At 41.3% G+C, this 21,783-nt stretch overlaps 1 protein-coding gene across 1 annotated transcript in view; it reads left to right on the top strand.

The window, feature by feature from the left end:
• TTC39C (tetratricopeptide repeat domain 39C) overlaps window positions 1-21,783 on the top strand; it is a 102,858-nt gene that overhangs the window by 66,660 nt on the left and 14,415 nt on the right. Inside the window, exon 7 of the mRNA XM_036098143.2 lies at window positions 19,372-19,465. Within this exon, the coding sequence (XP_035954036.1) occupies window positions 19,372-19,465 (94 nt within the window). The remainder of the gene's footprint in view (window positions 1-19,371; window positions 19,466-21,783) is intronic.

Below are 21,783 nucleotides of genomic sequence, written 5' to 3'. Positions count from 1 at the left end.
AAGAAATGAAGTCCTGATACATGCTACCACGTGGGTGAACCTAGAAAGCATGTTAAGTGAAAAAAGCCAGCCACAAAAGAGTGCATATTATATGTTTCCATTTATATAAAATCTCCAGAACAGGCAAATCTATAGAGGTAGATAATAGATTATTGCTTACTTGGGGGTGGGGATGAGTGAGGGAGAGTGGAGTAATTGTTGGTGCAGGGTTTCTTGCTGGGATAATGAAAATATTCTACACTTAGATTATGGTAGTGGTTGTGCAACTCTGTACTAAAAATCATTGAATTGTATCCTTTAAGTGGGTGAACTTGAATTCTTTCCAAAGATGTTTCAAAAAAATTACTGAGGGTATTTTTTGTATAAATATTTACTGTCTCTTTTTTCCCTTTGGATATAAATTGTTGATGCAACCAAATGTGACTTCTGAATAAAAAATATTTTCCTTCTGTATTTGCCCAAATTCTAATATATAATATAATCATAAGGAATACTCATTTATCTTGCCCTCTTCTAATACATTGATTTGAAAACTATTAGTGCATTTTGTTGTGAAAATTTGAACATTCAAACATGTACACATTTTTATTATAACAGACTTCATTTCTTCAGAAATGTATCTTCTGCCTAAACTGGGACACACAGACAATTCTGTTTTTTTCGAGATTGTACACTGATGTTTTAAGAACTCTTATTATAGTCTCATACTTATTTGCATCTATGAGATAAAGATATGGTTTAATTCTGATACTTACTGTAATTCAAGAATATTAACACTTTTGTTTTTCCTCCTGTTATTGAGGTAAATCCCTTAAGACAGATGGAATCTCCTTTTTTTGTAAATTCTTTTTTGCTTTCTCCATTAATTTTTTTCATCTCCATAATTTTTTTCATCATCTCCTTTAATTTTTTACTCTTTAATCCCCATCCCCTATTTCACCCATCCCCCCACCAACATCCCCTATGGTAACCATCACTTTTTTCTCTATAGTTAAAGAGTCTGTTTCTTGGTTTGTCTTTTTTACTTTGTTCATTTGTTTCTTAAATTCCACATATGAGTGAAATCATATGGTATTTGTCTTTCTCTGACTTATTTCACTTAGTGTGATGCTCTCTACCTCTATCCATGTCCTTGCAAATGGCAAGATTTCATTCTTTTTTACAGTAGAAAAATATTCTAGTGTGTGTGTGTGTGTGTGTGTGTGTGTGTCTATTTATATATATATATATATCAGATTACTGCCTGTGTTCCCTTCAAGGATTTTTATGGTTTCAGGTCTCACATTTAGGTCTATAATCCATTTTGAGTTTGTTTTTGTGTATGGTGAAAGACAGTGGTCCAGTTTTATTCTTTCGTATGCGGCTGTCCTGTTTTCCCAACACCATTTGTATATGTGTATATATATATATACACATACCACACCTTTTTATCCTTTAATTCATCTATCGATGGACACTTGGGCTGCTTCCATAATTTGACTATTGTAAATAATGCTGCAATAAACATAGGGGTGCATGTATCCCTTTAAATTAGTGTTTTTGTATTTTTGGGGTAAATACTATTGTGATTCTTGGATTGTAGGGTAGTCCTATTTTTAATTTTTTTGAGGAACCTCCATACTGTTTTCCACAGTGGCTGTACCAGTTTGCATTCCCACTAGCAGTGCATTTTTTTTCCACATCCTAATCAGCACTTGTTTCCTGTGTTGTTGATTTTAGCCAGTCTGACAGGTGTGAGGTAATATCTCATTGTACTTTTGATTTGCATTTCCCTGATGATGAATGATGTTGAGCATCTTTTCATGTGTCTGTTAGCCATCTGGATGACTTCTTTGGAAGAATGTCTGTTAATGTCTTCTCTCCATTTTTAATTAGATTATTCATTTTTGGGGTGTTGAGTTTTATAAGTTCTTTATATATTTTGGATACTAACCCTTTGTCAGATATGTCATTTGCAAATATGTTCTCCCATTCTGTAGGTTGTCTTTTAGTTTTGTTGATTGTTTCCTTCACTGTGCAGAAACTTTTTATTTTGATGTGTGTGTGTGTTTTTTTAAGATTTTATTTACTTGAGAGAGAAGGGGTGGGGGAAGTATGAGCAGGGGGAGGGGCAGAGGGAAGCAGACTCCCCACTGAGCGGGAACCTGATGCGAGGCTCCATCCCAGGTTCCTGGGATCGTCACCTGAGCCAAAGGTAGATGCTAACCCACTGAGCCACCCAGGCACCCTATTTTGATGTTTCAGTAGTTTATAGAATTCTAGGTTTACTTTCCTGTCTCAGGAGACATATCTAGAAAAATGCTGCTATGGCAATGTCAGAGAGATTACTGCCTGTGTTCCCTTCAAGGATTTTTATGGTTTCAGGTCTCACATTTAGGTCTATAATCCATTTTGAGTTTGTTTTTGTGTATGGTGAAAGACAGTGGTCCAGTTTTATACTTTCGTATGTGGCTGTCCTGTTTTCCCAACACCATTTGTTGAAGAGATGGTCTTTTTCCCATTGAATATCCTTTCCTGCTTTGTCAAAGATTGACCATGTAATTGTGGGTCTCTTTCTGGGTTTTCTGTTTTACTCCATCAATCTAAGTGTCTGTTTTTATGCCAGTATCATACTGTTTTAATTACTACTGCTTTAATTACTACTGCTTTATAATATAATTTGAAATCTGGAATTGTAATACCTCCAGTTTTTTTTAACAGTATTTATTCTTCCAACCCATGAGCATGGAATGTCTTTCCATTTCTTTGTGTCGTCTTGAATGTCTTTTTTTGGGGGGGGGTATTTTTTTATTTTTTTATTTTATTAACATATAATGTATTATTGTTTCAGGGGTACAGGTCTGTGATTCATCAGTCTTACACAATTCACAGTGCTCACCATAGCACATACCCTCCCCAGTGTCCATCACCCAGCCACCTCATCCCTCCCACCCCCCACCACTCCAGCAACCCTCAGTTTGTTTCCTAAGATTAAGAGTCTCTTATGGTTTGTCTCCCTCTCTGGTTTCGTCTTGTTTCATTTTTCCCTCCCTTCCCCTATGATCTTCTGTCTTGTTTCTCAGATTCCTCATATCAGTGAGATCATATGATACTTGTCTTTCTCTGATTGACTTATTTCGCTTAGCATAATACCCTCTAGTTCCATCCACGTTCTTGCAAATGGCAAGATTTCATTTTTTTGATGGCTGCATAATATTCCATTGTATATATATATACCACATCTTCTTTATCCATTAATCTATTGATGGACATCGGCTCTTTCCATAGTTTGGCTATTGTGGACATTGCTGCTATAAAACATTGGGGTGCATGTGCCCCTTTGGATCACTACATTTGTATCTTTGGGGTAAATACCCAGTATTACAATTGCTGGGTCGTAGGGTAGCTCTATTTTCAACTTTTTGAGGAACCTCCATACTGTTTTCCAGAGTGGCTGCCCCAGCTTGCATTCCCACCAACAGTGTAGGAGGGTTCCCCTTTCTCCGCATCCTCACCAAATGTGAGGTGGTATCTCATTGAGGTTTTGATTTGTATTTCCCTGATGCCGAGTGGTGTTGAGCACTTTTTCATGTGTCTGTTGGCCATTTGGATGTCTTCTTTGCAGAAATGTCTGTTCATGTCTTCTGCACATTTCTTGATTGGATTATTTGAATGTCTTTCAATCAGTGTCTTAAACTTTACAGAGTACAGGTCTTTTACTCTTTGGTTAAGTTTAATCCTAGGTATTTTATTGTATTTGATGCAGTTGTAAATAGGATTGTCTTCTTAATTTCACTCTCTGCTGCTTCATAATTAGTGTATAGGAATGTAGCAGATTTCTGTACATTGATTTTTGTACCCTGTGATTTTACCAAATTCATTTATCAGTTCTAGTAGTTTTTTGGTGGGGTCTTTAGGGTTTTCTATATATAGTGTCACATCATCTGCAGACAGTGAGAGTTTTACTTTTTCCTTACCAATTTGGATGCCTTTTATTTCTTCTTGTTGTCTGATTGCTGTGGCTAGGACTTCGAGGACTGTGTTGAATAAAAGTGAGGAGAGCGGACATCTTTGTCTTAGTTCTGACCTTAGGGGAAGAGCTCTGTTTTTCACCATTGAGTATGATGTTGGCTGTAGTTTTTCATATAAGGCCTTTATTATGTTGAGACATGTTCCCTCTAGATCTACTTGCAGAGGGTTTTATCTTGAATGGATATTGTACTTCGTTAAATGCTTTTTCTGCATCTATTGAAATGATCATATGTCTCTTATTGATGTGATATGTCACATTGATTGTTTTGCAAATACTGAACCACCCTTGCATCCTGGGAATAAATCCCACTTGATCATGGTGTATGATTTTTTTTTTAATGTATTGTTGGATTCTGTTTGCTAATATTTTGTTGAGGATCTTGACATCTGTAGTCATGAGAGGTATTGGTCTATAGTTCTCTTTTCTGTGGTGTCTTCATCTGGATTTGGTATCAGAGTAATACTGGCCTCATAGAATGAATTTGGAGGTTTCCTTCCTCTTGTATTTTTTGGAATAGTTTGAGAAGAATGGGTATTAACTGTTCTTGAAATGTTCGGTAGAATTCGCTTGTGAAGCCATCTGATCTTGGACTTTTGTGTTTTGGGAGTTTTTTGATTACCAGTTCATTTCATTGCTAGTGATTGGTCTGTTCATATTTTCTTTCTGCTTTAGTTTTTGTAAGTTATAGTTTCTAGGAATTTATCCAATTCTTTTTGGTTGTCCAATTTGTTGGCATGTAGATGTTCATAATATTCTGTTAGAGTTGTTTGTATTTCTGTGGTGTTGGTTGTTGTTTCTCCTCTTTCATTAGTGATTTTGTTTATTTGGGTCTTTTTTTTTTTTTTAAATGAATGTGGCTAGAGGTTTATCAATTTTGTTGACCTTTTCAAAGAACCAGCTCTCTCTGGTTTCATCCATCTATTGTTTTTTTTTTTTTCCCCAGTTTCTATATTATTTATTTCTACTCTAATTTTATTATTTCCTTCCTTTTGTTGGGCTTGGGTTCTTTTTCTAGCTCCTTTAGGTGTAAGGTTAAGTTATTGGAGATTTTTCTTGCTTCTTGAGGTAGGCCTGTATTGCTATGAAATTCTCTCTTAGAACCCTTTTTGCTGCATCCCAAAGATTTTGGACTGTTGTGTTTTCATTTTCGTTTGTTTCCATGTAATTCTTGATTTATTCTTTGATTTCTTGGTGATCCATTCATTGTTTAGTAGCATGTTATTTAACCTCCATGTATTTGTGCTCTTTCCAGATTTTTTCTTCTGGTTGATTTCTAGTTTCATAGTATTGTGGTCAGTAAAGATACAGATGGATTCTATTATTGAGATGTCTGTATATTCCGCCTTTTATAGATGTATTTAAATGAATGTTCCTTAGCTTTGATAATTGTGATTTTATAATGTTTTGAATAACATATATCACTATTGCCTTTAAAAATATCTACTTAGTGGGGTGCCTGGGGGGCTCAGTCAACTCTTGATTTTGGCTCAGGTCATGATCTCAGGGTTGTGAGATCAAGCCCCACATCAGGCTCTGCACTCAGTTGGGAGTCTGCTCATGGTTTCTATCTCTCCCTCTGCCCCTCCCCCCAAAAATAAATAAATAAATCTTTAAAAAAACAAAACAAAAATACCTATTTTTTAATTTTAGCTACTTTTTGCCCTGTGTACTTCTTCCTCTGGCTGTTCATGTGTATCCTTTATAATATCCTTTATAATGAACCAGTAACAATAAGTACAGTGTTTCCCTGGGTCCTGTATGACAGAGACCCCAACTGATGGCGACTGTATTCACTCCAAAGAGTTAGTGTTAGAATTGAATTAAATTGTAGGACACCCAGTTGATGTCAGGAGAGAATTGGGGGATTCGTTGCTGTGGGAAGACCCCACACAGCTGGTGTCAGCAGTGTTGTGAGTAGAAGAAACGGCTTTCCTTTCGGCCGCCTGAAGGTTTAGTGCTATAAAATGTTCATTGCCTAGTGTCTTTCATTGTTATGATTGATCTCATTTATTATGTAAGTTGTGTGGTGAGGCCTGCTGTCTGGTAGGTTTGTTTGAGTCTCAGTGTGGCCCTCATCCTCTGCCTGGCAGGAGCCCTGGGGCTAAGGGAACCTAGGGCATAGTTTTGCTGTTAAGATGCAGTGAGGTGGTGGGGGCGCCTGGGTGGCTCAGTAGTTAAGCGTCTGCCTTCAGCTCAGGTCATGATCCTGGGGTCCTGGGATCGAGCCCCGCATCGGGCTCCCTGCTCCGCGGGAAGCCTGCTTCTCCCTCTCCCACTCCCACTGCTTGTGTTCCCTCTCTCACTGTGTCTCTCTCTGTCAAATAAATAAATCTTTAAAAGAAAAGATTCAATGAGGTGGTAATCTGGGAGGCCTGTGCTGGTCTTGGAACTCTGAGTGAGTGCTAGTCATCGTTGGCTGTGATGATGATGGAGCCGCTGTGAAGGCTGCAGAGCTGTGGGGACAGTGATGGAGCTCCTGTGGGGGACGGGGTGGGGAGAGTACTGCATGGCAGGCAGGCAGTAAGCAGACGGGGATGTGGCCAGGCCTGAGCAACATACACACAGGCCTGCTGGAAGGTCAGGCACAGTGTGGCTCACCCATGGTGCCGCCCTCACAGCAGGGAAAGACAGCACGGAAGTGGGGCTCTTTGGACAGGCTGTTGAAATGTATGTGGGAGTTTGAACGTAGAGATAAGAGCATGGGGGATTAGCCTGCATTCAAGGCCAGAGCCAAGAAGAGGCCATGTACTGGGAGATCGAAGCTCAGCGGGGCTGGAACATTTGGTGGAGAGAGGTGGGTGGAAGAGGCATGACTAGGGAAATGAGATCATTTGTTTTTGTTTCTCAACCCAAATCTACTTTCTCATAGAGGAGTTCCTTTTCATATTTAATCATGTACGTGATGAATGTGCGTTGTTTTCCTTTGCCCTTCTGGTTGTGTTGATTGTTCTTGTTTTCATTTCTGCTTACCTGTTTTTGAATAGATTTTTCTTTAATACCAGATTGAAAAGAGGAGTTTAATGTTTTAGTTGTTTATCTCCTGTTTTAACCATGGGTCCACATAGCCATAGAGTGTTCCAGTCCTTTGTCCCTCACTCTTGATGCTAAGGTGCATATGGTAAACTCCTTGAGGGGTGACAGAGTCTGGTTTTAGGAAAGAGTGTTTCTCACTTTTACGTACCCCTTGTCCAGAGCTCTTGTAGGAAATCTTGTATTTTCTCATAGCATCATCTTGAGTTCTCCTGTTTTTCTTTATAACTTTGGACTCTTAACGTGTGGGCACACAGAGTTCTTGAATCTGTGCCTTTGTTTGGTTGTAATGGTCTTCGTTTCTCCATGATGTCTGATAGAGGGCTTGTCAGCTCTGGGAATCTTTTGTCCTGTTGCTTCGGGGCTTCAGGGTGTGCTGTGTAGAAAGAGCACTGGACTAAGTCTGAGGATCTGGCTTGGCTCTGTAATAAACAGTAAAGACATGGTCTCCTTCCAAGTGGTTGCTCACAGACCAGACAACTTGAAAGAGCTGTAAGACCTCAGTCAAGCCAGTCAGCCTTCTCTGGCACTCTGTTTCTTCACCTGGAGAATTAGGATTTTTCCGAAGCGTCTGCCCTAGAGCCCTGATTTGATGGACTAGTTTGGACGTGTTCCATGAAAAGAGGTTCTGTGTCAGGCAAATCCAGATATGCTGGGACTGCTCGGAGACTTCAGTTTTGCACCGTTGAGGTGGCTAGACTGTGCAGATACGCTGTCCGTGTTTACCCAACTTACTTGCCCAGGAAAATTCATTTTTATACAGTAGCCTGTGAGACCTGAAGGGTTCAGTAGAATACACTTTGAGAAACACTAGACTACATAATTTTTAATTTTTTTTTTTCCAGCTTTCAAATCTTATAGTTCTGTAGATATACTAAAAGCCACTTAATTGTATATTTTAAAAGGATGAGTTTTCTGGTATGTGAAATCTATGTCAACAAAGCTGTCATAAAGATTTTTTTATGGTTCTTTAACCTTCAGAATGAACTACCTGGGATTGCCTCAGCTTTTATAGCTTGTCTTTAATTCCTCTTTGGGGGAAAAACATATAGGAGCTTGCCCATTTGCCATTCTTTATAGAGAATGCCATTCAGCTGTAGAAAAACTTCTCAAAGTTGCTTTCCTGATTATGGCTTCTCTTTCTCTCACGCCAATCTCTGTGCATAGTGGATCTTCTGCATCTATATTCTAGGTGTGTATGTTTATCTTGAATTCCTGCCTTTTGAGTAGTGTGACTTTGTGTAGATTAGGGTATCTGTATTTCCATGGTCTTTGTTTTTCTGAGTTAATTCTTTACATTACCTTCTGCATTTTTAATTTTAGTTCTTTGATAACATCTTTTTTTAAAATTTTTTAAAATTTTTTTATTGTTAATCACCATATATTACATCATTAGTTTTTGATGTAGTGTTCCATGATTCATTGTTTGTGCATAACACCCAGTCCTCCATGCAGAACGTGCCCTCTTTAATACCCATCAGCAGGCTAACCCATCCTCCCAGTCCCCTCCCCTCTAGAACCCTCAGTTTGTTTTTCAGAGTCCATCGTCTCTCATGGTTCGTCTCCGCCTCCGATTTCCCCCCCTTCATTTTTCCGCTCCTGCCTTCTTCTTTTTTTTTTTTCTTAACATATATTGCATTATTTGTTTCAGAGGTACAGATCTGTGATTCATCAGTCTTGCACAGTTCACAGCGCTCACCATAGCACATACCCTCCCCAGTGTCTATCACCCAGCCACCCCATCCCTCCCACCCCACCCCCCACTCCAGCAACCCTCATTTTGTTTCCTGAGATTAAGAATTCCTCATATCAGTGAGGTCATATGATACATGTCTTTCTCTGATTGACCTATTTCGCTCAGCATAACACCCTCCAGTTCCATCCACGTCGTTGCAAATGGCAAGATCTCATTCCTTTTGATGGCTGCATAATATTCCATTGTATATATATACCACATCTTCTTTATCCATTCATCTGTTGATGGACATCTTGGCTCTTTCCACAGTTTGGCTATTGTGGACATTGCTGCTATAAACATCGGGGTGCACGTACCCCTTCAGATCCCTACATTTGTATCTTTGGGGTAAATACCCAGTAGTGCAATTGCTGGATCGTAGGGTAGCTCTATTTTCAACTTTTTGAGGAACTGCCATACTGTTTTCCAGAGTGGTTGCAGCAGCTTGCATTCCCACCAACAGTGTAGGAGGGTTCCCCTTTCTCCCCATCCCCGCCAACATCTGTCATTTCCTGACTTGTTAATTTTAGCCATTCTGACTGGTATGAGGTGGTATCTCATTGAGGTTTTTTTTTTTTTTAATTTTTTTATTGTTATGTTAATCCCCTCTCATTGAGGTTTTGATTTGTATTTCCCTGATGCCGAGCAATGTTGAGCACTTTTTCATGTGTCTGTTGGCCATTTGGATGTCTTCTTTGGAAAAATATCTGTTCATGTCTTCTGCCCATTTCTTGATTGGATTCTTTGTTCTTTGGGTGTTGAGTTTGATAAGTTCTTTATAGATTTTGGATACTAGCCCTTTATCTGATATGTCATTTGCAGATATTTTCTCCCACTCTGTCGGTTCTTTTGGTTTTGTTGTCTGTTTCTTTTGCTGTGCAAAAGCTTTTTATCTTGATGAAGTCCCAATAGTTCATTTTTGCCCTTGCTTCCCTTGCCTTTGGCGATGTTTCTAGGAAGAAGTTGCTGCGGCTGAGGTCGAAGAGGTTGCTGCCTGCGTTCTCCTTTAGGATTTTGATGGACTCCTGTCTCATATTTAGGTCTTTCAACCATTTTGAGTCTATTTTTGTATGTGGTGTAAGGAAATGGTCCAGTTTCATTCTTCTGCATGTGGCTGTCCAATTTTCCCAACACCATTTGTTGAAGAGACTGTCTATTTTCCACCGGACATAAACACATTTCTTTTAAATTTACTGCTGTTTCTCATATAAATTCCTTGTCATTTCAAAAGGCAGCATGGCGTAGCTGAAAAAGCATCAGGCTCAGCTCAAAATGGGCTCTTCCACTTCCTGACTGGCCGAGCTTTCTGAGCCTGTGTCCTTGTGTGTAGAAAGAGGACAGTGCCTCCCATGCCACCCTTAAATAATGTAATATGGATATGGCAGAGTGCTAAGCACACAGTGCTTGGTCAGGGCTTTTCCTCTTTAGACAGAATTGTGTCTAGGTTGTAAATCCAGTATAAAGCACTTTCCATCACAGGTTTTGTTGACATCTTGTGTGTAACTGTTGAGAGACCAAGGAAATGTTGTAAGTAGTGCATTATTCAGTTCTACCATTCATTAGAGCTGGATTTGGTTACGAAACTCCTTTTTCAGGGGAATTGCTATCTGTGTGGAGGTGCTGAAAATAGATCTACCATATTCCATTTCTTGTGCATAATCGAAGATTTGTTGCCTGTGATGTAAAAGGTCGCCTGGGGGATGCCAAGAGGGCTAGGAAAAGCCCCTGCCCCAAAAGAAACTTATAATCTAACTATGAATAGCAATGCTGAATGCATGAAAGGTAATACCTCAAGGCAATAAAAGTGCCAGATGAACTGGTGGTCACTGTGGGTGGAGATGACCAGGGAAGGGGGTACAGAGGAGGTGGAACCTGAGGGAGGAGAGAGCCACTTCCTCACCTCCTTTGACTTTGTTCGGTTACCTTCTCGGGGAGACCTTCTGTGACTATAGTATTGGACGTGTTGGCCTCGCTCCTGCCACTGGTCTCCCTGTCTCCTTCACCACCCCTCCTCATTTCTGCCCAGAAACTCCTATTCACTGGACACACAGAGTAAGGTGCTTTTCTTGTTGGCTCATTGTCTCTCTCTTCCCCCCATCAGAATGAGAATTCAGGCTCTGTGAGGCAGGGACTTTGTCTGGGTCACTGTGTATCTCAAATGCCTCGACCAGTGCCCAGCTCCCAGACAGCAGGGCTCAGAGTGAGTGTGTGCGTGTTTGTGTGTGTGTGTGTTTGTGTGTGCGCATGCACGCAACTGTGTAAACCTTGAGTGAATACTCTGGCCTCTTGCCCTTTGCCTCTTTTGGTTGTGCTTTGATGATAGTTCTATTTCTATAGCCCCTGGATTTTTGTCAGAATGAGAGCAGCCATATTTATGGCATTTTGAAAAGTTCCCCTCATTATGCATAATTCATAGATTCCATGTGTGTAGTGGTATTAAAAGCTCCATCAAGGACTGTGTAAACAGAACTCTGAAACCAAAACAGTAAGGAAAAGACTGATAGAATTGATAGTACATGGATCAAAATCTGACATAAAAATGAACTTCTATATTAAAAAATATCATAAAGTTAAAAAAAAATGAAGACTAAAGCTAGAATTAGCATCCTTAATATAGGAAGAACTCTTACAAACTTGGAACATAGCAAAAGGATAAGCCTGCAAAAAGAAAAATAGCCAAAACACCTAAACAGACAAGCCATAAGATAAGATACACAAATGGTCAGTAACATATGACTCTCATGGTAGAATCAGTGAGATGCAAATTAAAACAAGGGGAAAAAAATCATTGGCAAATACTGAAAGTATTCTCTGTTGGGAAAAGGTTTAGGGAAATAAGCCTCTTATAAACTGTTGGTACATATGTACATTGATAAAACCTTTGGGACAACTGGTCTAGTATTTATACAAATTAAGCAATTTGTATAGGGAATAACTTAGATGTACCACAAACGCATGCACACACATTGGAAAACATACATACACACACGTGCACGCAGAGACTGAACCAGCCCTCATTCGTCACCTGTGAGGAAACTCCAGGAGTAGATGCTGAGTGGGAGGGAGGAGAAGGTGCTGTGATCTGCCTTGCTTAGGTCAGGTACTCATACCCTTGCTGAGACCAGAAAGGTTTTCCAGAAAAGGAGGACCCTTCCCATTCTCATCACATAGGAGAATGGCTCCCCAAGGAAAGGATACGTCTGACAGTTGATGTGTTAGTTTCCTCGGGCTGCCCTAACAAGGAACCACAGAGCGGGTACAGAAATTAGTTTTCTTATAGACCTGAGGTTGGAAGTCCAAGATCAAGGTGTTGGCAGGTTGATTTTTTTTTTTCTTGAGCCATCTCTCCTCGACTTGTAGATAGCCACCTGCTCCCTCTGTCTTCATGTGGTCTTTCTCCTGTGTGTGTGTTTGTGTGTGTGTGTGCATGCGCGCTCACCTTCTCCTCTAAGGCCGCCAGTTATATTGGATTAGGGCCTGCCTTAAAGACTTCATTTTAATGTGATTACCTCCTCAGAGACCTTATCTCCAAATACAGTCACATTCTGAGATACTAGGGATTAGGACCTCAAACTCTGAATTTGGGGCGGTGGGGGACACAATTCAGCCCATAACAGCTGTCAGTGCCAACCTAGTGTCTCCTCACGGGCACTTGGGGTTTTCCTTTCTTTTCGCATTGACGCCCCAATACCCTGGTAGCCTCTGAATACAGGGCCCAGCAAGTTCCCCCAGAGGTCTCAAAACAGAAAGATTCATGTGCCAACTTAAAATAAGCTTGAATCACACAGTTTACTAAATCAGTGTAAAACACAGCAAGAAGCAAGGGGAAAAGGATAGCGTAGGTTAATGCTCTTAGGGTAGTGTGCAGGGGCAGGTGGAAAGGCCGTGCTACCTGAGTCCTGGGGTACACAGCGGGTAATGTCTTGCTTTGCTCTGCGCATCACTGACCACAGCTAAAACAGTGGACCCTCAGGGGTTTTATTAGCGCTTCTTGAGTAGAGGACACATGGTGTGAGAATGAGTGTCACCAATGGATGGTCACATTAAGCCACCTACATATTAATGTTTCATGTATAGTTAGTGTCTTGAATATTTTGTGCTTTTTGTCTATTCAGTCTCCTGGTGTTTAGTACCCAGGTGCCTCATGAATATTAGAGACCTCGTGGCCCTTTAGTGCTCTAACACATGCAGACAGCCTCTGTCTACTTGCAGAGTACGTATTGTATTCTTGACACATCTCAGGAATTCGGCCTGTGTCTAAAACTCTGCTTACTGGTTATTTAAAACCTCTCGAAAGAATGTGCCTCTATCTTACAAACTTCTGTATCTTACAGAGCTGGTAATTCTCCAGTGAGTATTAGAGTGTTCTGTGTGGGCATCACCCTCTCCTCGCAGCTGAGTCCACGGGGACTGTCGTGTTCTTTGATTTGCTCCTGCAACAGTGATCTCTCTGGTGTGGAACACAGCAGAATTGAGTGATACCAACATTGTTTGAATGCCGGGAGACTGGTTCTGAGCTGAGACCTTTTTGTTTGTGAGCTAGTGGTGTCATTTGGTGTTAAATGCGATTGGGAGGGGGCACCAAAGGAAACTGCTTGGGAAATGGAATCTTGCCTCAGAGATTCAGGGAAGTCTGGAACTTGCTGTCCTTTTGGCACTAGAGTCTGGTCAGGCCCCCAGAGGAACTTGGCTTTGTTTCTATTTCCTTTTTTTTGCAATTCTAGAAAGGGAATCTTTTGCTTGGTAGCTGAATTTAATGTATCCTCCCAGCTTGGTATTGCTAGTGGGAATCTTCCAGTAGAACAGAGTATAACATTAGAAACTCCAAGCTCACTGTGCTGACTCTGAAAATTATTCAGACTTTTTGTGTCTTCATACTTACTTTCTAAAGGGCTTGAAAAATACATTGTTGTAGAAATATTTTACATTTTTAAAATTGGAAAATGTGATTTGTGGTCGCTTACATGTTTCCTTTTTCTTTGTCCCTGTCTCTTAGGCAAGAATACACACTTAGGTATTTGTGGTAGAATCTTAAACAGCTCTTAATTATGTCTGCAGGAAAAAATCTAGAATTTCTTCCAGTGGTCTAAAAAAAATATAGAAACTTAATTGCTATTAATTGCAAATCTTTCTAAATGTTGGAAAACAATACTGTGATTTATTTCTCAGCACTAACAGGTGACCTACACCTATTTTTAAAGATAATATACCTTCCTTAAGAGCATTTTATGTGCATTAATTCATTTATTTTAGTATCTCCTGAGATTTTCATTTATAATGAAACAATTTCTCAAGGTCCAAAACTGTGTTGGTTATGAAGTTGGCACTGAAATCTGGTACTATTAACTAAAGTTTAATACTCTTTGTTATGTTGTATGTCCATTAAAAGAAAAAATTTAAATTGTATTTTAAACATTTTAAAGATTTATTTATTTGAGAGAGAGCCCAGGGCCGGGGGGTGGGGAGGGACAAGCAGACTCTGTGCTGAGTGTGGAGCCCGATGTGGGGCTCGATCTCATCTCCCTGAGATCACGACCTGAGTTGAAACTAAGAGTCGGCAGATGCTTAACCAACTGAGCCACCCAGGCACCCCGGTATTTTAAACATTTTAAATGAATTATTCGGTTGAAAGGTATGGCTCTATAGTAACTAGTTATTTACATAGTTCCAGAGCATAGAAAATATGGAAATATTTCCTACAAGTCTGCAAGTTCTGGCATTATCCTGATACCAAAACTCCTAGAGGAGAGCACTGAACAAAACACTGCAGGCTGACTTCATTCTGAAATTAGAAACTCTAAATAAATATTAGCAAGTCAGATCCAACAGTGTATTTTTTAAATGCCACATTATGACCTTAGTAGGGCTTATTTCAAAAAAGCAAGCATGGTTCAGCCTCAGAAAATGTCTTTCTGTTGTAACCTGCATTAAGGAAGTAATTAATAAAACCACATAGTCCTATCACTAGATGGCTCAAATGGCATTTAATGAAATCCACTTTGAAAACTAAACAAACTATTAGCAAATTAGAAATAGAAAGGGATGGGCGCCTGGGTGGCTCAGTCGGTTAAGCGTCTGCCTTCGGCTCAGGTCATGATCCCAGGGTCCTGGGATCGAGCCCCGCATCGGGCTCCCTGCTCAGCGGGAAGCCTGCTTCTCCCTCTCCCACTCCCCCTGCTTGTGTTCCCTCTCTCGCTGTCTCTCTCTGTCAAATAAATAAATAAAATCTTTAAAAAAAAAAAAGAAAGGGAACTTCTTTGTTTGGTAACGATGGCATCTACTAAAAACACCCCACAAACTATATTTAATGGTGCAACATCAGAACATCCTCATTGAAGACGGGAATAAAGCAAGGATGTGAGTGGTGCTTGCTAATAGAATCTTAACTGGTGGTTCTCACCAATTAGAGAAGTCTCTTGTAGAGGAAGAGACAACACTATCATTATTTGCAAATGATTTGAATATCTCCCCAGAAACTCCTAGAGAAAAAGCTTAAAAAAAATCATGAGGGTTCACGAGTATAATGTGACATATGCAAAATCAACTTGCAAAAATCCAGAGTTTTCCGACACACCAGCAACGTTCACTCAGAGAATAAACGGAGGAACAAATCCCATGGACAGTTGCCACAGGTATTATAAAACGCCTAGGAACACAGCTGTCAAGAAAGGTGCCCTGAAAAACTAGAAAAACACATTGTATCTCTGTGGCAACAAAACGGTAGCTCTACATGGTGCTGATTTTAATTCGGCAACAGATACACTCCATTTAATTTGGCAAAGACTTGTGCTTTTGTTCTCCATTGCTTCCTCTGGAAGCAGATAATGCTTGCCGACATTATTTCCTCATTTTACCAGTGAGGAAACTGAGACTTCAGGTAGTTTTTGTGATCTCGAGTGTCCGTGCATAATTCATGGGACACAAGCCTAGATGGTACTTGACCTCCAATTCTTGGCTTCATGGCTATTTCATTCTAGCCTGTTTTCTGTATTCTCTTCAGCCCAGCATGTGTGTATTTCCTCAAAAAAATTACACTGTGAATAATGTATTATATTGAAAATAATTCTTCTTTCTCTATTATGTTGTGGATATTGTAATTTATAATCATAAAAACTCCTATTAGGTCATTTTTACTTTAAATTATTTTGGTGAAGGAGCACCTGGGTGACTTAGTGGTTAAGTGTCCAACTCTTGATTTTGGTTTAGGTCATGATCTCAGGGTCGTGAGATCCAGCCCTGCATTGGGCTCCATGCTCCCTGGGAAGTCTGCTGGAGATTCTCCCTCTCCCTCTGCAAACCACCCCCCTGCCCCCCTCTCCTGCTTGCCCTCTGCATGCATGCTTTCTCTCTCTTTCATCTCTCTCTCTCTAAAAAAAAAAAAAAGTAATAAAGTTAAAAAGTAAATTATTTGGGCGCCTGGGTGGCTCAGTCGTTAAGCGTCTGCCTTCGGCTCAGGTCATGGTCCCACGGTCCTGGGATCGAGCCCCACATCGGGCTCCCTGCTCCGTGGGAAGCCTGCTTCTCCCTCTCCCCTCCCCCTGTTTGTGTCTCTCTCTGTCAAATAAATAAAATCTTTAAAAAAAAAAAAAAAAGTAAATTATTTGGTGAAAAAGAAGGGGAAATCAGTTTTCACCGGTTTGATGGCTGTTCATTGTAATTCTTTAATGAGTAATCAGGCTAGAACTAGAATTAATTTTGTAGTTATGCTTATTACTCTTGGGATAATATCGTTAAGCTCTGTAATGGTCTCCATACCTTCTAGTTCCGTCACAGTGCTTATAACAAACATAAGGAACAGTCGTACTTTCTTCACAGTTCAATTTTGAAAGTAACACCCTGTGCTCATCTTCTGAGGCCATGGAACAAATTATCACAGACTTGGTGGCTTAAAACAGCAGACCTTATTCTCATACCACTCTGAGAGTCAAAAGTCCAGAATCCGTTTCACTGGCTGAAGTCAAGGTGATTGGGGGTGGCCCTCCCTCTAGAGGCTCGGAGGACAGTCCATTTCTTGCCTCTTGTGAGCTCTGGTGGCTCCCGGGCTTGTGGCTGTGTCCGCAGTCTGTGTCTCTGTGACCACGTTGCCTCCCCACTGCGTGCGTCAGCTCTCTCTGCCTGCCTCTCATCAGGACACTTGTGATTGCATTTAGGGTCCACCCCGATAATCCAGGATAATCTCCCCATCTCAAAGCCCTTAATTTAATCATACGTGTCTATGCTCTGCTGGAAGGACACATACTCTGGAGGCAGTCAGAGCAGAGTGAATACTACCCCGTTGCTAGCCTGTTGCCCTTGACCAAGCCACTTCACCTCTTTGAACTTTGGTTTCTCCATCTGAAAATGGAACTAATACATGCCAATCTCAGATTTTTTTTTTTTTTGAAAGGGCTAAGAGAAACAGTGTTGATTCAAATATTCCTTGGTTTGTTTTTGTTTCTAAACTTGCTTTTAAAGCCTTGTTGTGATTTGTCTTTGTAGCTCAAGCCAGTACCGTCCCAGGACTTAGTAGTTGCCCGTTAATTAGCGTTCCCAAGTAGTTTTTGGTCTTCTGAAGGGCAGTGTGGCATTGCATTGTCACGCAGGGTACCTGCAGTTGGACACAGCTTGGTGGCGATGGCTCATCCAGAAATATTCTGTGCGTGATAGTTGAGTGGCAGGAACTTAGCAAACTGAGGAGACGCGTGCAGAGCAGAATCCGTAGCATGGTGGTTTCGTGCAGATATGCTAAACTGAGTGCACGTAAGAAGCAGGGAAAAATCGGTTGATCCAGAAAGAGAAGAGTTAGAGGTGGGCTAATGAGTGTCCAGCTAGCTTACTCTGCAGCACGCCGGCGCACACGCACACACCCACTGCATACGAGATTGATTTTTAAATTCAAAAAACAAAATTTTTTTTACACCTCTTTGGGACCTTGGTGGCTTTGTGCTCATAGCCCAGTGTGAACGTCTGACGGGGTTGGGGCCTGTCTCACATTCCCAGGAGGGTCCCTCCAACTAGATGTTAACCTCCTTGAGACCAGGAATCACTGGTGTGGGGATGCGTGTCCTCTCTTAGCCTTTGTGGATGGGGACAAGGGATTGAACGCTGCCGTCTGAACCATCCTGGCAGAATGAAACCTTACTTTGGGCATGAACAGTTACTGATCCAGCCAAGGCCTTGGTTAATGAGTCATTTGGCTTATGGTGTTCCTGAGTCACAGGATGTCCTAAGGACCTCCCTGCCTCATCTGTGTGGTCTGTGGTGTGCAAGAGGCCTCACGCAGTGACCATGCATCACTGAAGACGCCAAGGAATGGGGTAGCCTTTCTTCTACGATCCTTTCTGCCCCTGGCTGGCTGGCTGTGGGGAGGAGAGGCAGAAGGGGCACTGGAAAGGGGGTGGCCAAGGAGCAGCAGAAGGGGGCACATAGGGAAGACCACGGAGGGCTGAGTGTGGGGCCAGGGTACGGCCCGGGGCATGTATCACTGAGAGCAGGCTGTAACAAATTTTTAGGGCATTTAGAATTTACATTTATTAACACCTGTCATTGCTGTATTTAGGATTGAATTTGATGCTTTTCAGGTACTCCTATCAGGTGTTCTGGCATGAGGTTGGGAGACTTTGAAAGGGGTCTTTAGTGGAAAGCAACACTAAATGTACTTCCTCAGGAGTAAGAACAGTCATGGGAGAGTCCGTTGGGCTCTGGACAGTGCTAGATGAACCCAAAAGTCAGAAGTGAGTGTTAGTGGAGGAGATGTGAGGACCAGCAGCAATCAGACAAAGCATTCTGGATACAGATTCGTACTAGGGGCTGTATGACAGGGTCCGTGGGTCACAGCGGGGAGAGTGTGCTGAGGGCAGGCCTAAAGGAGGCTTCGCACACTCACTCAGCACTGACGGGGCTCTTTCTGGCCTGGGGTGGGTCCAGACACACCCTGTCTCATTATACTTCACTTTATTGCACTTTGCACATACTGGGTGGGGTTTTTTTTTGTTTTGTTTTTACAAATTGAAGGTTTGTGGCAACCTGTTTTTCCAACAGCATTTGCTCACTTCATGTCTCTGTGTCACAGTTTGGTCATTCTCACAGTATTTGGAACTTTTTTGTTATTGTTATATTTGTGAATGGTGATCTGTGATTACAACTTGCTGAAAGCTCAGAGATGGTTAGCATTTTTTTAGCAATAAAGTATTTTTTTAATTAAGGTATGTACATTATTTTTTTAGACACAATGCTCTTGCACACTTAAGGGACTACAGGATAGTATAAACATAACTTTTGTATGCACTGGGAAACCAGAACATTGTTCCGACTCACTTTATTGCAATATCCACTTGTTGCGGTATGGAACCGAACCTATGGTTATCTCCAAGGTATGCCTGTTGTATACACAGGAGGGTGAATTTCCCGCCAGAGCAAAAGAAGTGCTCTGTGCCAAGGCTCGTCTCACAACTGAGGCAAATTGGAATGTTCCAGAAATTTTGAGATCATTCTCCTCTATGCTGTTTTAATCTGTTTAAAATAACTGTTAAGGAAGAAGATGCTTTGGAATGAAGATAATTATAATATTAATGACAGATTTTAGCCAGTAACTCTGTTTTCATTTTCTCTTCAGTGTCAAATCAACAGTGCCTTGACTTCTTTCCATACCGCTTTGGAGCTTGCGATAGATCAGCGAGAAATCCAACATGTCTGTCTGTATGAAATTGGTAAATATGAAATGTCTGTCCAGCTTCTTGTCATGAAATGGCATTAATGCATTCAGCTTATGTCCGGCTGGATGACCAGCTTCTTGTCGCAGGTCTTAATGCATTTTTGTGCACGTCTGCCTTTTTAATGCTATTCAGTTTGGATCTTTGTAAAATGCTTGCTACCTTTTGTGAGAATAAGACTTTGTTACCATAGCACAAGCCGTGATACTTATCTCAGTGACTGTCCTTACTGCTTTAGAATTTATTCTTTAAAAGGAATGGACTAAAACTTTTGTAACTACTTTATCTGACTGCACATTAGAATCTAAACTATGTTTCCCTCCCTTGCACCAGTGTCTACCTGGGAAGAAAAATATGGCCTGGGTGAGAGTTGGGCGTGTGCACCCCAATCCCAGCCCTTCCCCCGACTAGCTCGGAGACCTGGGAAGAGCTGTGTAAGCCTCGTGGTTACCATGAGTGTTGAGGTGCCCGCCCTCAGTGGTCATGAGGTTTAAATGAAGTCGGAATGAGCATCAGGTGGTGCCTGGCACACAGAGGCCCTCCACATGTGTGAGCCCCTTCCTTCTGCTTTTCCCCTCCTGCAGACAAATTTATAAGCAGACATGGAAATATTTATTTGCTTACACTTTCTCCTCCCTGTCCCAAATTGTTACTATGAGTTTCTTTGCTGACTGCACTAAAATTCTGTCCTGTTATATTAGCAATTCCCTCAACCTTTTAAGTAGTAGTTGTTCTATGATGCTGAGGAAAATCAACACAACAGTTGGGTTTGAAACAACCATGACACAATGTAGTAAGGGGTTCATGTTGTTAGGGTTTCAGCCCAGTACGACAGGGTCACATCAGACAGGGTCACATTATACGGTACCTAGAAAGGGAATGAAGGAGCCGGGGAGCAGAGAAGTGATGCGGTAGTGATGGACTCAACGGGAAGATCGGAACTCCCAGGCCCTCTGCAGAGAGGGGAAGAAGAAATGGGGAGTGCTCGGGGGGCATTTGCCATCTGTCAGGTTGAGACCCTATGATGCTTGCCACTTGCTTATATGCTGTGGACATAATTGTCTTCTTGGATGATTTTAAATCTTTTTAAAGAAAAGTACAAACTAAAAGATTGGGAACTTCCCAGTAAAATAATGTTTTAAGCACCTCTTATGGTTTAGGGAAAAGAGCTGAAGTGTAATCCAATGGAAAATATATTTTTATGTCATCCATCCCGCTGGAGCTCTGGGTAGTAGCCATAACGTAGGATGGAATGTATTTCGAAGAACTTGAATTAACACCTAGATTTGGTGGCCTTTTTTTGTTCTTAAGATACTGCTGCCTTTTTTTTCTTCCACTTTTATTGAGATATAATTGACATATAATGCATTAGTTTAAGTTGTATGACATAATGATTTGATTCGTACATGTATTGCAAAGTGATTATGATGGCCTTTCTTGGTGCACCGTTTCAAGGTCTGGCAGAATGGAGGGTTAGACCTGAAGGAGGCTTGGAGATCATCGAAGCCTAACCTCCAAGGCTTAGGAAGGTTAACCCAAGAAAAAGTAGCACAATCCTAACTCAGGCTTCTTATTCATATTCAGTGCCACCTTCTCCCCTACTTTGCATTTAACTCCCATCTTCTAGGATGGACATGATTAGCCCCAATTTTTACTGGAAACCATGTCGACTTCATATCCTATCCCATAGAATTTGACACTGGATTTTCTAGAAGTGTGGATCCCTCTCATCCTTGTACTTCAAAGGCAGATCCAAGATGACACAAGATACCAGAATTTATGATGGGGGGGATATTATGGACAGGAGAGAGCAATGGCCTTCACTCCTTGGCCCTTTCCTCTTCCTAGTTCTGTGGCCTTGGGCAAGTCACCTACCTCTCCGTGCCTTAGCATTTCTCCTTGGTAAAATGAGGATACCGTCTGCCACCTCAGGAAGCCCCTAGTAGAATTAGAGTTATACCAGGTGCCTGGCTCAGGGCTTGGCACGTGGAGGGGCTCAGGCAAGGGGAGGTATATTTCTGAAAGTGAGGATAGAATTCCTTGCATTTTCGCGGCTGCCAGAATGCCTGTCTCATGGTGTTTTGATCCAGGAAAGATAGGGTTCTTTCTCAGCTCCGCTGCCAACCTGCAGAGGGAAGGTGGGCAAGTACTTAATTTCTGACTGGCTTATCTCCACTTCTCACAAGGGTTTGAGAATTAATAGTAATCATTAAGGAGCCACGTGAGTGCTTGAAGACTTTTTGAGGTAGTCACTATATGCAGTCTAACGATACTGCTTCTTTTTCTGTGCCTGGGGCCGCTCTTGGAGAAGTACT

This window comes from Halichoerus grypus, chromosome 13, assembly GCF_964656455.1.
Source record: "Halichoerus grypus chromosome 13, mHalGry1.hap1.1, whole genome shotgun sequence".
Taxonomy (NCBI): Eukaryota; Metazoa; Chordata; class Mammalia; order Carnivora; family Phocidae; genus Halichoerus; species Halichoerus grypus.
Note: the sequence above shows the minus strand (reverse complement) of the source record. Positions and strands in the feature narration are given on the sequence as shown.